We start from the raw sequence: 15,315 nt of genomic DNA on the forward strand, positions 1-15,315 counted from the left end.
ATACTATTTTCAAAGTCTCTTTTTAAGCGCTTCAGCCCACATCAAATTCTTTGCTTTGCTCTGATTAGCAGGGTCGGGAGACGGACTTCCTGTTACTCGCCTCCCGTTTTCAGCCGAATTAAATAAATTTAAGTCATTCTTTAGTACCCCTTACTCACGGGTAAATTGCAGCCAATTCCGATACTTTTCAAGAAGAAAGGTCGACGCTCATCAGCAGCAGCAGCGCGGCTTCACTTCCGCGAAAAGAGCGATGAACTCACAGCGCCGCTCCCCCTTTCACGTTCCGGAGCCTCTTACGAGGTCCCTTCCTCGCTTCTGGGGGGGCTTCTGGCACCCGCCGAGTCCCACGGCCGCAGGCTCGCTCTGCCTGCGGTTTATCTTAATGGGTCTCCGCTTTGCCGTAGCGGACGACCCTTTTTCGCGGAGCCCCTCTTCACTGGGTAAAGAGGACCGCCATTGCCGTTTTGCGCCGCCTCCGGAAGTCTCTTAACCAGAGAGTTTAAAAAACAAACCTACTCATGAAATCTCTGTGTGGCTTTTTAAATTATTATTCGGAACTAAAATAGCACAAGGCACAGAAAGGGTGGGATGTTGTGTCCAAGACCATAAAGTAGTGGTCACACTTTCAAAATAAAAATTTGCTCAAGCCAATTTTGTTGCTGATAAGGTAAAAAATACATTGGTAAACACAACTAGACTTGTCCTTAGTATCACTTTGAAAAGATACCTATCCATATTCTGTAAATAAAGAAATTGATACCATACCATACTGAAATGTTTAAATGTTTCTTTGTCCTTCAGTCTTCCTGCCAGTGTGGCGCACCACACCCTTTGAGAACCACTGCCATAAAGCCAACAGGCAATACAATGGCTCCTTAAAATATTATTTTGGGGTCTCTTTTTCCATATGTACTTTCAGCTGGTCACTATTTGCAGGCAAAATTCAATCACATAACCAGTACATTCGCACAATTAAAGTTGGCTTGGCACATTTGCACAACAAGTAACACCCCTCCCCCAATCAGATTTTTGTGGTAAGTAAAGTCATGGGGAAATGTGCTGGAAAGTTGACTATCGCCAACTTCATTTGACCTGGCCATAATGCTCGACCACTGACATCATCTAACCTCTCCACAAACTTTGTACATATGAATCAGGATGAATGCTCAGTAAGCAGATGATCTGGAAGGGACCCATATCTCATCCATTTGATACGTGTAGAGAACAGGAAATGACTCATGGACCATTTTCCTCCAGCACTCTTGCTTTCAAACGCAGCCCCCAGTTATATCCACCTCACAATGGGATCAAAGTGCAGCCAGCCAAGGACTTCTTCTCATCACTGCTAATTCTCCCTTCCAGTAAATCCACCGATGCCATCCTCATTTGCACAAACTCACAAGAGAATAATTTGCTTTAATGAAACTCTGATGATTTATGGTAGCTGTGTCAGGAATTTCAAGACTTGTTTCAGGACATTTTGTACCCTTGACAATAACTTCAGCTGGCAAAGTTGGAAATTCCAGACTCCTTTCTCAGTGTTTATTGCATTTTTGAGTGGGTAGAAAGGTTGTTCCATTGTGTTTGGAAGGATACACTTCTTGTATTTAGTGAATTGCTGTGCCTCACAAATATTAAGTTTTCTTCTAACTCATTCTCTAAGGCTGTTGTGGTGGGGTCAGTCTTGGAAATGAAGATCTCGTTCTTCATGAACTATTTTAACGTGAATAATATACCATATATGAATATCCCTGTACATCCTGAAAAAATTCCAGGGTCTAGCAGTTTGTGCCAGAGATCAACTGAGTTGGTTTTGTAACTAGGGAGTGAGGAGTTCCAAGGAGAGTCACTGCCCTCATTGGTGATGGATATACTGTGCACCATTTTTCTTCGGTTGCTTCATACACCAATATCTAGAGATAACTCAAGGAGACTTTAGACTAAAGTGGAAAGCCTGTGGCTCTCCAGATGGTAATGGACAACAACTCCCATCATCGCTAAGCTGCCATAGTCTCATTGCTGAGCAGCAACATGCAGAGATCAGGAGAGTGGGAGGTCAGCCAACCAGAAGAGTCTCTGAATTATACTTGCCTGGAGGTAGAGTCAGCATCCAAAGTCAGGTCCAGTCCTAGGGTCCACCAAACATCAAGCCGCATGATCAGATGGTCCAAGGTCAGGTAATCTGATGATCATGCGGTCAATGGTCAAGACAAGCAGGAAGTGGCAAGGCAGGGTCAGGAAATACAAATGTTGCCAACGTCTGATTGCTTCTGGAAGCTCTGCTTAGGAAGACTAAAGCCAGCTGGTTCTCATCAGTGCCTTCTCCTCTGTGTCCTTGAAGGCTGATCAGCTGCAGGTGGAGTCAATCCACCTTCAGGCAGCTGTTCAACAGGCGAAGCTGACTCCTGGCCCATGGTATGAGCATTGACTATGCTGGCTAGGGCTAATGGGAGTTGAAGTCCAACAGCATCTGGTGGGCCATACAGTCCACACACCCCTTAAGGTTATGTAGTCCTCATTGATGTTAATAAGATTGGAGCAATATACAGTGGTACCTCTGGTTATGTACTTAATTCATTCCGGAGGTTCGTTCTTAACCTGAAACTGTTCATAACCTGAAGCACCACTTTAGCTAATGGGGCCTCCCACCGCCGCACGATTACTGTTCTCATCCTGAAGCAAAGTTCTTAACCCAAGGTACTATTTCTGGGTAAAAACACGCTGATTCCTGGACTGTCTGCAAGCTGGATTCAGAAGGCAATTGGGCAGGATCTGGCCCCCGGGCCTTAGTTTACCTACCCATGATCTGGACCCTGGATCCCAGAGATGTATTTAAGGAAGCAAAATGAACCAGACTGAGTGAAAGAACTGAGATTTGGGCAGTGGCATAGCGTGGGTTGTCAGCACCTGGGGCAAGGCAAGTAATTTGCGCCCCCTAACCCGTGGATTTGCCCCCCTAACCCTAACCCCCAGATGTTGCGCCCGGTGCGGCCGGCCCCCCTGCACCCCCCACGCTACACCACTGGATTTGGGTCTTCATGTCTTCTAGCCAATCAGGCCCTTTTCTAGCCTACTTCATTCTCTTCCCCCCTGTGCTTGTGCATCTGTACCCAGCCAGTTGGCCTAATGTTACAGAAAGTTGGCTGGTATTATAACAGCCCAATATTTCAACATCAACCTTTCTCCATTAACAGCTTAAATTGCTTCACTACCTAGGAAATACTGTGGAGGGGATAACTACACATGATGTGCAAATGTGTTTCTTAGAAATTCAGTGCTGTTTTAATTTATTTTCTTGTCTTTTCTTTAGCAAAGTAGATTTATGGGGATTGAGAGTAGATTCAATTGGACTGACTCTCAGTTAAGTGTGTATAGAATTGCATCTTTAGACTGTTTTTGCACACGTAGTCCTATATTTTTTCCTCATATTAGCTTATAAAGCATCCCCTTTAGAGAAAAACAAAAGTCATGTTGTGGAAATTACTAGCAGAAATACACATGTATTTTATACCCCCGGGTGGGGGAGCTTGGGCCCGGGGGTCGAATGCTGCCATCGAGGCCTCTCTATGGTTTTTAAAATGTGTTTGTAGGAGAGGGGTTATTAGTTTGTGTTTGTATTTGTTTTATTTTGTATTCCCACTTTGTATTTTTATGTTGTGAACTGCCCTGGGTTCTTTGGGTGAAGGTTAGTTCTCACTTCACACTGTTGAGTTATGAACCTAACTCTTGATGATTAAAGCATTTGTATGTGGGTAGGAGAATCGTGTTTAACTTTCCTTTTCAGCCAACATTTTTCACATTATTGAGGGATTCTCAATGAAGTCATATGTTGCGAGAAGCGTTTATTTCCCAGTTAGGCAAATATTTAAACATTTACTTCCTTGAATCCTCTCTGCATAAACACGAGCTTTGTGAATATCTGTATTGAAATTTCAGGATAGATGCAAATAGCACACTTCTTCCAGGCACTGTGGAAGACGTGAAGGCTGGTGGGAGGGAAATGGTGATCATACAGTAGGTTTCTGGGTGGTGTGCAGCAGATCGACAGTAATTTCTTATTTCCAGTGACTTAGCAACCGCAAGAAGGCTGCCGTTCTAATGAGCACCTAGTGCCGAACTAAACGCAGCACTGACAGCACAATCCTATACATATCTACCCCAAAGTAAATCCCCAAGAATATTCATTCCACGTATGTAGGTGTAGGAGTGCAGTCTTAATGCAACAAAATCCCAAACTGGGATGCTAACTAGGACATAGCCTGTGTGCGCAATTTGTGTTTTCATGTGCAAATTTGCAAAAATGGGTTGGTCTGGGCCTGTTCCAATGAGAAACGTTGTTAATTGATGCAGGATGCTTCAAACAAATGGTTGGAAACCTCAAATTCCATACTCACTTTTACATCTGGTCCCTTAATTTTTTTCTTCAGATAACAGATATGTGACAGGGAAGGGAGAAATCAAAAGCAGGACCATTGCTCATGGAGAAATTACCCTTTCTTCCCTGCCATTTCCCTTATTAAAATGCCCCCAAACTGCTGTTAGCACTTAGGAGCTGTTAGCATTTAGGAGATAAATTTCCTTTGGTGCTGATGGAATATCAAGGGAACACTCTCAAAACCTAGAGTTGTAGCCAGAGTAGCATTATGTAACTTGTTCCTTCAGCGCAAGAATCTACACTTGTGCAACAGAACTCCCCCCCCCTTCCCCACACCAGCAAATGAGATTGTGACGTCTGTTTTGTGAATTGTTTGGTGTGCATTACTTTGAATTCTTAGGCTTCATTCCAGCCTAGTTAGCCCAAATGAATATTTTGCTTGATGCACGTGCCCACAAGTCTTTAGCCAGAGAGGCACTTAGTATCCAGTTTTGTTCTTATCAATATTACAGTAAGGTAATGCATTTAACTTTTAATCGTACGGATTGAGATAAGAAGCTTTGTTACAATGCCGGCCAAAGTACTTCATCCAGTGACTAAGATACCATGGAAAAGGTTGCTTCCATTAAAGTCATAAGATTCTACCACAAAGAGGTTAGAAGGTTGCTGTATAAAACTGTACATGTTTAGACAGCTTAATTGCAAAGAAAATAAAAAAAGAAGTATTTGGAATACTAGTTCATTGTGACCCTCTGAACTTTTTTTGTTTTAATTACTCCCTCAGACATGTTGGCATCTCATCCGTTAGGGCGCCTTTTAAAGCTGACATTTCTGCATAGCCATGGATTTATCCAAATATACACAGTGGGAGTTAGAATTAAAAGTTGTCCATGGCCACCATAGCTCTTCAGTGACATACTAGAATTTCTTGCGTCCCACATTGCTGAGACGTGGCATCAGAAGGCCAAGAAAATTCACTTGGACCTGAAGTTTCATAACAAGAAACTGCTTTTCAAACATCACATGAAAGCTTGTGTTTCTCAAAGCTTATGCAAGCTTGTCCTGCTGCAAATAATCTAATCTCTTGCAGTTCTAAAAGCAGCATCTACAGGCTCCCTTGTAAATAAACAGGCTTTGCTAAAAGTAAAGAAAATAAGACTCATTACTTAGAATCTACTCCTTTAAAAAACAACAACACTAGTCAGGTACCACCAGATCTATAACTAGAACAGAGCAGACATATTTGTGTAAATTGATTTACTTTTGCAGACAAATTCTGGGTGTATTATTTATTTTATTTATTGAACTTATATCCTGCCCTTCCCCACAAAAGAGCCCAGGGCATCAAACACATCTACAATTCCTACACAAGAACATTCTAAAAACAGATACATTGTTAAATTTCATCATTGTTTCTCAGAGTTGACAAGAACAGTATTCCTCAGCCACCAAATGTCCTCTTTGTTCTCTGGGAGATTGGCTGCTAACAGCTGCATAAGGACAGAAGGAAGGGAAATCTTGTTTATCAAAATTTTGAAAATTATTTTGCAAATGGATGGAATAAGTTTAACTCCTTGGTAGAAAAAAATGGGTTGATTCAGCCATAGTGCTAAAGTTTCCTATTGTACGAATGAAACCCAGTAAGTTTTGAGCCCATGCACTCCTCTTCCAACACAAGTGCAATGAGGAGTTTAGAAGGTTCCCCTTCTGTTTCAGATGAACCATAGCTTGTCACGTCACCCAAACCCAGGCAAACTGTGGTTCATCTGAACTATGGTTTCTTTGCTGTTGCTGCTTGTTTTGCTGGGTGCGGGGGATATAGCAAAACAGCTTATATAGATGCCACATCCTGGGTTTCTGATTCTAAATTTTCTATAAAGTCTGAGCCACCAAAGGAGAAACAAGAATTCATAACAATTTTCTCTCTCTCTCTCTCTCTCTCTCTCTCTCTCTCTCTCTCATATTTCCACAGTTGTCAATCAAGATGGCCAACCCTTAATTGAAGGCAAGCTGAAAGAAAAGCAAGTTCGGTGGAAATTCATCAAAAGGTGGAAAACCCGCTATTTCACGCTTGCTGGGAATCAGCTTCTCTTTCGCAAAGGGAAATCTGTAAGTTGGGAGAGAGGGGAAAGAAACCATTTAGAAATGTCCCTGCATAATCAGGCCTTAAAAGTCTTGATGATTATTTCTCATACACCACAAACTTTAACGAGACACTCACATGTCTGAAAAAGCTTATTATACATAACATACCAAAAGTGAGTTAACATGTATGCTCATCACTCAATCGGGGCAGTACCAGCTGATGATTAAGGACTTTGCCCTAATTTTCAGTGGTTTCCCAGGGCTGACTTTGTTCCAGGCACTCTTGGATGAGACAAATTAATTAATCTGTGCCTTGTTTTGACACAGAAACTGAATTGGTTGCTTTGAGGAGGCGGTTGTGGTCGTGTTGTGCCTCTGTGAGTCACAGATATAACAGAAATGTCAAGAGAGAGGTGTGGGCTTGAGAGAGAACTAGAAATAAGACAATTGATAGATTTATCCCCTGAGTTATATTTCTGGAACACTTGAAGTGTGTCTTGTAAAGCCTTAACCAACTTAAGCCATAACAAATAGATTAACCCATTGGCTGAATGAATTTTTATTTGCGTCAAGCCATCGGCCATAGCAATAAAATGACAATACGATATACAAAGAATAAAAATAAAAAAGTCAATTATATAAAATAGATTTGGGGTTTTTGAATCAATAGTCAAATAGTGGATCTTATTGCAATTGCCCCGGCTTAAAACCTTGCAACCTTTGCTGTCACCTGCTCATCTTGATCCCATTGGCTGATGGTTAGTTTTAAGAATACATCAGACTTCAGGTTGATTTTCTCCCAGCCTAATTGGATGAATTCTGCTACCAATTGTATCATATCTGATTGACTTAGAAAAAGGACTTTTGCCGTAATGGAAGATCATTAGACCTGCTTTCATAACAGAGCAGGAGGCACATAAAAGTACCTCTATTCTCAATGGTAAAAGAATATCACATCATGAAAAATGGCAAGGAGTTTCTTTATGGGTGATCTCATTTGTAAATCAAAGGAGTGGGTATCTTTCTGGAAAGCAAATGGATTTGGCAGATTTGAATTGCTGAACAACCATTTCTAGCAGGCTCGAGGATTTTAAAAGAGAGAGATTAATTTTTGTTCAGGTTTTTTCCCCCAAGTAACATTCTAAGCACTCTTCTTCTGCCTAAAACAATAAACAGGATTTCATCCAGAATTATTACAGTTTAAATGTGGATTTCTAGGTTAAGGTGCAATTGAGGCAGGTGCAAACTCATTAAAGCTCTGGTTACATGCCCCACACCATTACCCAGCTGTTTCATCTAATAAAATGACAGCATCATCCCCTGTGGATCAGTCCGCTTTTTAATTTTTGCATATAATAGGTAAAAGCTACTAAGATTTCTGTGGCGCTGTGGTCTAAACCACTGAGCCTAGGACTTGCCGATTGGAAGGTCGGTGGTTCGAATCCCCGCAACGGGGTGAGCTCCCGTTGCTCGGTCCCAGCTCCTGCCAACCTAGCAGTTTGAAAGCACGCCAGTGCAAGTAGATAAATAGGTACCGCTCTGGCGGGAAGGTAAACAGCATTTCCGTGCACTGCTCTGGTTTCACCAGAAGTGGCTTAGTCATGCTGGCCACATGACCCGGAAGCTGTCTGCGGACAAACGCCGGTTCCCTCGGCACAGAGCCAGTGTGGTGTAGTGGTTAAGAGCAGTAGACTCGTAATCTGGTGAACCAGGTTTGCGTCTCCGCTCCTCCACATGCAGCTGTTGGGTGACCTTGGGCTAGTCACACTTCTCTGAAGTCTCCCAGCCTCACTCACCTCACAGAATGTTTGTTGTGGGGAGGAAGGGAAAGGAGAATGTTAGCCGCTTTGAGACTCCTTAGGGTAGTGATAAAGCGGGATATCAAATCCAAACTCTTCAGCCAGTAAAGCGAGACGAGTGCTGCAACCCCAGAATCATTCACGACTGTACTTAACTGTTGAGGTCTTTTACCTTTACCTTTTTACTAAGATTTCTCCAGCCTAATTGGGCCTTGAAGTTCCTTCCATACACTGTAAAGATGGCAAGCGATCCTTACACTCTCAACAAATGGTTACCAGTGTACCAAATATAATCATGGCAAACTCGCGTGCTGAGTTATGATAGCCTTGTCGCCATGGCAGATCGTGCCCAATGCCAATTTGCCAGCATTGCAGCTCCTGCAATACTCCAGAATGTCAGTGCCCTCATGCCAGGTCTTCTTGCCTTGCATTGTGCAAAGCTGGCACCATGGAGCAAAATGGAGAGGGAATCATCACTGGTGGGCCACCAACAGGTTGTCAGCAACACACAAAGCTTTCCAATGGATCGTCACTAGATGCTACCAAGGCCAATTCCTGGAAGAGGAGAACAAGTACAGTACCTCCATTTAGCTCCCCTAGTAATTTCTCTGGGCTTACATACAGCTAATGGGATGGAGATAAATGAACCATGGGCTTCAGTTCAAGCCTTTGTATCTTAAAGGCCCACCTCCTGTCACAATTTGTACTTTTGCACCAGAGGAACCGTTGCAGGTGGCATGGCTGTGGAAGCCTGCGGGATACGCCTCTGCATGTGCCAGGTTGACTCTGAGAAGAAACAGAGCACTTCATAGCCCAGGGTTATCAGTCGGGCATCTTTCACATGCATTAAGCATGCTTAAAACCCTGGTGGGAAAATTGCCCAAATCCTACATCTCTGGATTCAGTTAGAGAACTGTGCTTATGTTGAAAGAGGAGAAACTCGCACATTAAACTATGCAAAAATTTATTGATGTCTCATTAAGCCGCACTCCTAAAGATTGACTCCAGTGGAACAAATTATGTTTTAAGAGTTATTTTTTCCTCCCTGGAGACTTTTGAGTGTATATCTGCCCTAGAAACGTCTGGTGATGTTATGCCATTTAAACTGCCACAGCTTCTCTCCAAGGGCCCTGAGAATTGTGGTTTGGTAGGGGCGCTGAGAATTTTCTCCTCTCCCTTCTTATAGAGCTATAGTTCCCTGGGTTCGCTGGAGAAAGGAAATGGTGTTAAACTAGTCCAATACTGTGGAAGAGCATGGTGATGAACAATATGTAAGAACCACATCAGCAACAGGCCACTTTTGGCAGATTAACCAACCATGTACCATATATACTCAAATATAACCCGACTTTTTCTGCATATTTTTTATGCTGAAAAAGCCTCCCTTGGCTTATACTCGAGTGAGGCGGATGGCGGCAGAGGGACGAGCGGCGAGAAAGGAGCCCTTCATAGCCCAGGGTTACCAGTCAGGTTAAAAAGGGCTGCTCCTTCCTCCTCCTCTGCCTTTTCCGCTGTCGGTGGCAGCGGAGGAGGGACAAGCAGCCCGAAAGGAGCCCTTTCAGGCTGCTCCTTCCTGCTCCACCACCTTTGCCCCATCAGCAGCGGCAGAGGAGGAACGAGCAGCCTGAAAGCAGCCCTTTGGGGCTGCTTGTTCTTCCTCCTCTGCTGCCGCCACCACCAGGTTTGTGGTGTGGTGAACCGGCTTATATTCAAGTCAATATGTTTTCCCAGTCTTTCCCCCCCCCCTAAAATTAGATGCCTTGGCTTATATTCGGGTCAGCTTATACTCAAGTATATACGGTATAGTCAGAACAAACCTTGAACTCTGTTTCACCTCCCCCCCATCTTCACTTCCTTCTCTGTTTTAGAAAGATGACCCAGACGACTGCCCCATTGAGCTCAGCAAGGTCCAGAGTGTCAAAGTGGTGGCCAAGAAACGCAGGGACCGCAGCCTCCCTCGGGCCTTTGAAATATTCACGGACAGTAAGACCTACGTTTTCAAGGCCAAAGATGAGAAGAATGCCGAGGAATGGCTCCAGTGCATTAACGTAGCAGTGGCCCAAGCGAAAGAAAGGGAGAGCAGGGAAGCAACCACATATTTGTAAGAACTCTGGGCCTGTTTATATGATTCACAAGGCTAGCGCACACGAATATGTAAAATATCATCTGAGTCACGGAAGTAGAAAAAAAGGCAATATAAGACCTCATTGATAATATTGCTCAAGATGGGCGCTGTTGCAACATCCCTTGTTTATGAGGAGTGGTGCGGGGAGTAGTGCAACTAATGCCATGTCCATTATAGTTGCTTCAGACTGACAAATGTGCTTCCAATCTCTCCTGTTCTACAGTGGCTGCATTCAGGCAGCACTTTATTCTATTTTCTCGACGTTTCCACACTGGAACATTTTTGTGTTTTATGCAACCATTCACACATACTTCAGGAAATCTAGCAGAATCTAGTGGAAGTTCAACACTCGTTTCCACGTTAATTGCTTCCAGGAAGAAAAAATAAAAAAACCATTTGCAACTTCGTTAACCCCTTGGAAAAACTGTGGGAGTCTTGTGCTGTAATTTCACAGATCCCACCACTGGCGCTCATGTGAAATGGTGGTGCTGTTCTGGCATACTTTCGTCTCCCACCTTTTCCATGGGTGAACAGAAGCAGGCATGCTCAAAACGGATGCGATGCATACAGTGGTGTTTGCTTTTGTGTTACGACACAGCCATTGATACGAATGGAATTTAGCACGGCATGGTGATATATCTGTCAAAAGGCTACAGTTCTGTATGCAGCAGGTAATGCAGCATAAAAGGAATGTTGGAAACGGGGACAGAAGCGCTAGCATTACAACCAGAAAACTATCACAATAATCCCCACATCTGAGTGCACCCAGTGCTTGTTCGGGGGACCAATGCATTTCTGTGCATAGAACGTGCATGGACACTACAGAAGCAACATCTTGCTCCTTGGATAATACCTACAGATGTACATAAGAGTGCCTTTGTCCTGAGTATTTTTTAAGTAGCATGCAATAGAAATCTGTTCATGTGTGCAGAGGGACACAGTGCCTGGACCCTGCTTTCCAGGGGCAGTATGAGGCCTTTAACTTTTTTACCAGCTCTGCCAACCATGTCTTTCTTGAAGTGCACCCTGATGATATTAATGGCTCTTATTATCACCACCATCTCAACAGCTCTTTATGTATCCACATAGCCTTTTTTCGACTGACTTTGACTGCACTTTGGGTGGATGTAGGACCCACTCAAGGTGGGCTTTATACATGAACTCTGCTATATGTTTTGCCCTGACATCACTGCATGTATCCTGCCTACCTGCCACCTTCTGTGCCTCCTGCCTGCCACCACGGTAGCACCCAACACAAACTCAGGACTGCTCACTAACAAGATGGCGACAGGGTGGGGAGATCTTCCCAGGCCACACCTGTCTGGACACATTGGGCCAGATTCAGCTAAGCCGCTCCAGCAGCAAAGCCAGTGCAAGGACTCCTGGTAATGCAACTGGGCTTTCTCCCCACCATGTGCCTCCTAAGCCTCCCCAAAATTTTTCAAGAGGGTCGGGAGAACCCCCAGAACAGTGTGTAGGAGAAGCAGAAGGGAAGTGATTCCATCAGGCAAGCAGAAAAGCTTGTACTGATGGAACAATCTCATCAGGGCTCTGTTGAATTTCACCCATTGATTTAAATTGGGCCCTGAATGTTTTGAGGATAGTCACAGACGTGTGAGGAACAGAGATTGTAGATTATGAAAACACTGAAGGTCAACAAGATCTTCTGTCCATCTGTCTTACCCACTGGGGTATGTAAAGGAGAGTAAATTCTTTCAAGCCAGTACAACACAGGAATTAAAACCTTTGCTGAACTTGCTGCAGTCAATGCAGCAGCCTTATAAACCTCAGCTGCAAACCTGTTCTGGTTTCCGGGGAAGGAGAGTGCAGTGGGTACAGGCTGGGCTGACTGTCACCACTGGGAGGTGATAAAATGCTGGGTGGAACTCACTGTGGGGCCTGCAGTGTGCCCAAGCCACGAATCTCTCCTGGGAGTGACGCAGTGGCTTGAGCACCCGCAGGCTCCACGCTGCCCCAAATGGTCTGCCCGCTGCCTCTCCCCCCCCCCAGCTGTAGGGCGGCTGAGTGGGAGGACGCAGGCAGACTCCTTAGAGGTCCTGTGGAGCGTTCTGCCCCGGCTGGCCCCACCCCCGCAGGCGGCTGGCTCCACCCCTGAGCGCAAGGCACGTGCGCCGCCCCAGGCGCCCAATCGGTTTGCTGCGCCGCTGCTGGTTTCCCCTCCCACTGAAGCACAATGTTTCTGGTGTCTGTGATGAACATATAAGCTGATGTGCAAAACACACCCACACGTATCCCAACCCTATCAGCTGTGGCTAGTATCGCAGGTGGTCACCCGCTTCATGAAATTGAGCCTTTGCTAGTGTGCGTAAACTCTGAAATATTATGCCTGGATTTAATGCCTCTGGCACTTTGATTCGAAAGGCCATTGATAACATTGTAAGTAGGGTGGGGGGTGAAAATACAAGCCCAGCCCCATACACAGATGGGTTTATCTTTCCACTGGAGACATTTCATCAGAGCCCAGAGAGTCCTCTCATCCTTTCGGCATTGCTGTAATGTGGCTTGGGGTTAATGGGGCAGGCTCTTTATCTGCAAAGCATGTCAAAATTGGGCTGGAATTTTAGCATCATAAAGACTTTTATGATGTTGGCTTTGCGTTAGATCATTTTTGTGCCTGTTTCCTATACGTTAATAGTTACTTCATTATTATTGTTTTAACTCCTGGTGTTTTCAGCTCCACTATATTTACCTTTTAATTCCTGGGTCTTTATCCTCCACTAAAACAAGACCGGGGGACATTAACTGCAGTTGTACACATTCATCTTTATGCCTGTGTACTCTGCAAAGCCCCATATACACTGATAGTATTATAGAAGGAAGAAATACCAATAGTAATAACAATGTAGTCATTTGTAGGACAGTACAAGGCCCTCAAGTTTTCATCTCATAAGCAATAAATTCTCTGCCCGCAAGAAGCTTACATGCTGCCATATTAATGTATGGCAGGATGAGAGAGCAGTCAGGAGCTATGAATAGCCTGGAGTTTGGGATTAACCATTGTACTTCTAATGAAGAGATGAAAATTCATTACTTTAAAAATATTCCTTTTTCAAGTAATCAAGTAAGTGTTCATTTGCGTATGTGATTTACAAATACCTGCCAGCCACAGGCTTGTATCCCCATGGTTAGGCAAATCTCTTCCATGGATGTGCAAATGAAAATATCAATGTAGAATGTGGATATCACTGCTGATCTAACTTTGTTATCTCTAACACTGCAGTATCCTTAAGTGTACTGTTCTTCTGAGGGGATGTCGTTCAGAAAATAATGTTTAAATTAAAATCTAGGAATTTCCTCTATCTTAAAGCTTTCTTATCCGAAGTTTATCTTTAAATTTGATGTATGCTATATTTTTTTCTGCCAAGCATTTCTCTACTCAGTCCCTGGGTGGAAAAGTGTCTGTTCTTTACCATTTGGAAATGTCTGCTTCCCAGTTAAGAACTGTGCTTGTCCACCGTTGTATTACTGTGTAAGGAACATCGAGAAAGAAGTACGTCCTTGCACTGGGGGCCAGGTCCTGGCAAAACCTGATTAGAGAACTCAGTCACACCGCAGTTGAAAAATGTCAAAAGTAATTGTACATAAGGAAACGAGCTGTGCCCCCTTGAGCGCTCACAATCCAAGGACACGTCATTGTTTAGGTCGGTCTCTTTAGGACATCCAGTTCTTGCAAGGTATACAAACCAAATGTCATTTTGTGCGTGTGTGTGTGTGCGCGCGAGAGAGAGCGCAACACATAATCACATCCATTGCCACAATAAGTTACAGTGGTTGTTAGCTTAATAGGCTTTGAAAGCACACATTCATGCAGGACATTCTGCCATGGCTATTTTATTAGCCAAGTGTGTGTTCTGTCACTGCTGCAAGCTGTCCCTGGACTTGCTCTATTGTTGATTTAGTAGGGAAACAACCTTCTCCCAGTCCAACTCAAACAGAAAGCAGGGGAGGAGGGAGAATCTATGAGTGGTTGCTCCTTTGTGTTGGTTATTTCTTCTGTGCCTGGGTGTTGTTGTTCATTTTGCTGAATCTGACTTTTTAGTGTATGTGTGTGTTTTAACATGGTTCCACTAGGAATTTCACAGGCCAGAACCTCTATCAATGCAGTACTTATCTGGATTTCTCTGGGCAAAGTTTCCCCGACCTGCGACACAAGCGTAGAGCATAAACACATGCCTTAAAGCGTTTCAAATTATAGACTTGGCTTGCACCTTCAAAAAGGTTGGCAGTAGATAGACAATATATCTTATTCCCGGTCTTCACACTGTAATTGGAACAGGAAGTCATGCTAAATCATGTCACACGGTGTGTGACTGAGAACAAAAAACCCCAGAATGTGAGATTTGGGAGAACTTTGAGACCAACAGGACATTTACTGATAAAGAGAGATAAAAGTTAACAATGGCCCTAATGATGTGGGTTAGGGAAGAAGGAAATCTGACAACAAACCACTACAGCTTTTTAACCAACTCCAGACTTTCTCAGCTGCTTTGGATGCCTAAAGACAATTCTGAAATTTTAAGGTTCTTGGAATAACTGGAATAAAGAACGTTTAGCTCCACAAGTTTTGAAATGTGCGTACACACAATGGGCAACACTGAACTAAGCTTTACTGAGAGTAGCCCTATTTAAATTAACAGACCTAACTTAGCCATGCTCATTAGTTTCAACAGGTTGGCTTTGAGTAAAAATTAGCTGAATGTCTTGAAAGCAATGTGCTTTAAATGGATGATGCCTACACAACCTCCTCCTGTTCCTTTGCTGCAGTTGACGTCAGAAGGCATAAATCAACATTAGATTTGTCTTATCCTACAAGAACAAAATCCTTGCCTAGGAATTACTGTTAATTCCTGATAATGGAAGCAGATTAGCTTCCAGTTTGGGGACTAGAAACACTACCCTTTGTAGGGCAC

The 15,315-nt window shown here is 43.8% G+C and overlaps 1 protein-coding gene across 5 annotated transcripts in view; it reads left to right on the top strand.

Moving 5' to 3' along the window:
• The window catches only part of VEPH1 (ventricular zone expressed PH domain containing 1), a 159,054-nt gene extending 146,594 nt beyond the window's left edge, over positions 1–12,460 (top strand). For all 5 annotated transcript variants that reach the window (XM_081910907.1, XM_081910908.1, XM_081910909.1 and 2 more), the window contains 2 exons: positions 6,348–6,484; positions 10,128–12,460. In XM_081910907.1, coding sequence (XP_081767033.1) covers positions 6,348–6,484; positions 10,128–10,364 — 374 coding nt within the window. In that variant the 3' untranslated portion in view covers positions 10,365–12,460. The remainder of the gene's footprint in view (positions 1–6,347; positions 6,485–10,127) is intronic.
• Positions 12,461–15,315: the final 2,855 nt, after the last annotated feature.

This window comes from Podarcis melisellensis, assembly GCF_964234715.1.
Source record: "Podarcis melisellensis genome assembly, chromosome: 5".
Taxonomy (NCBI): domain Eukaryota; kingdom Metazoa; phylum Chordata; class Lepidosauria; order Squamata; family Lacertidae; genus Podarcis; species Podarcis melisellensis.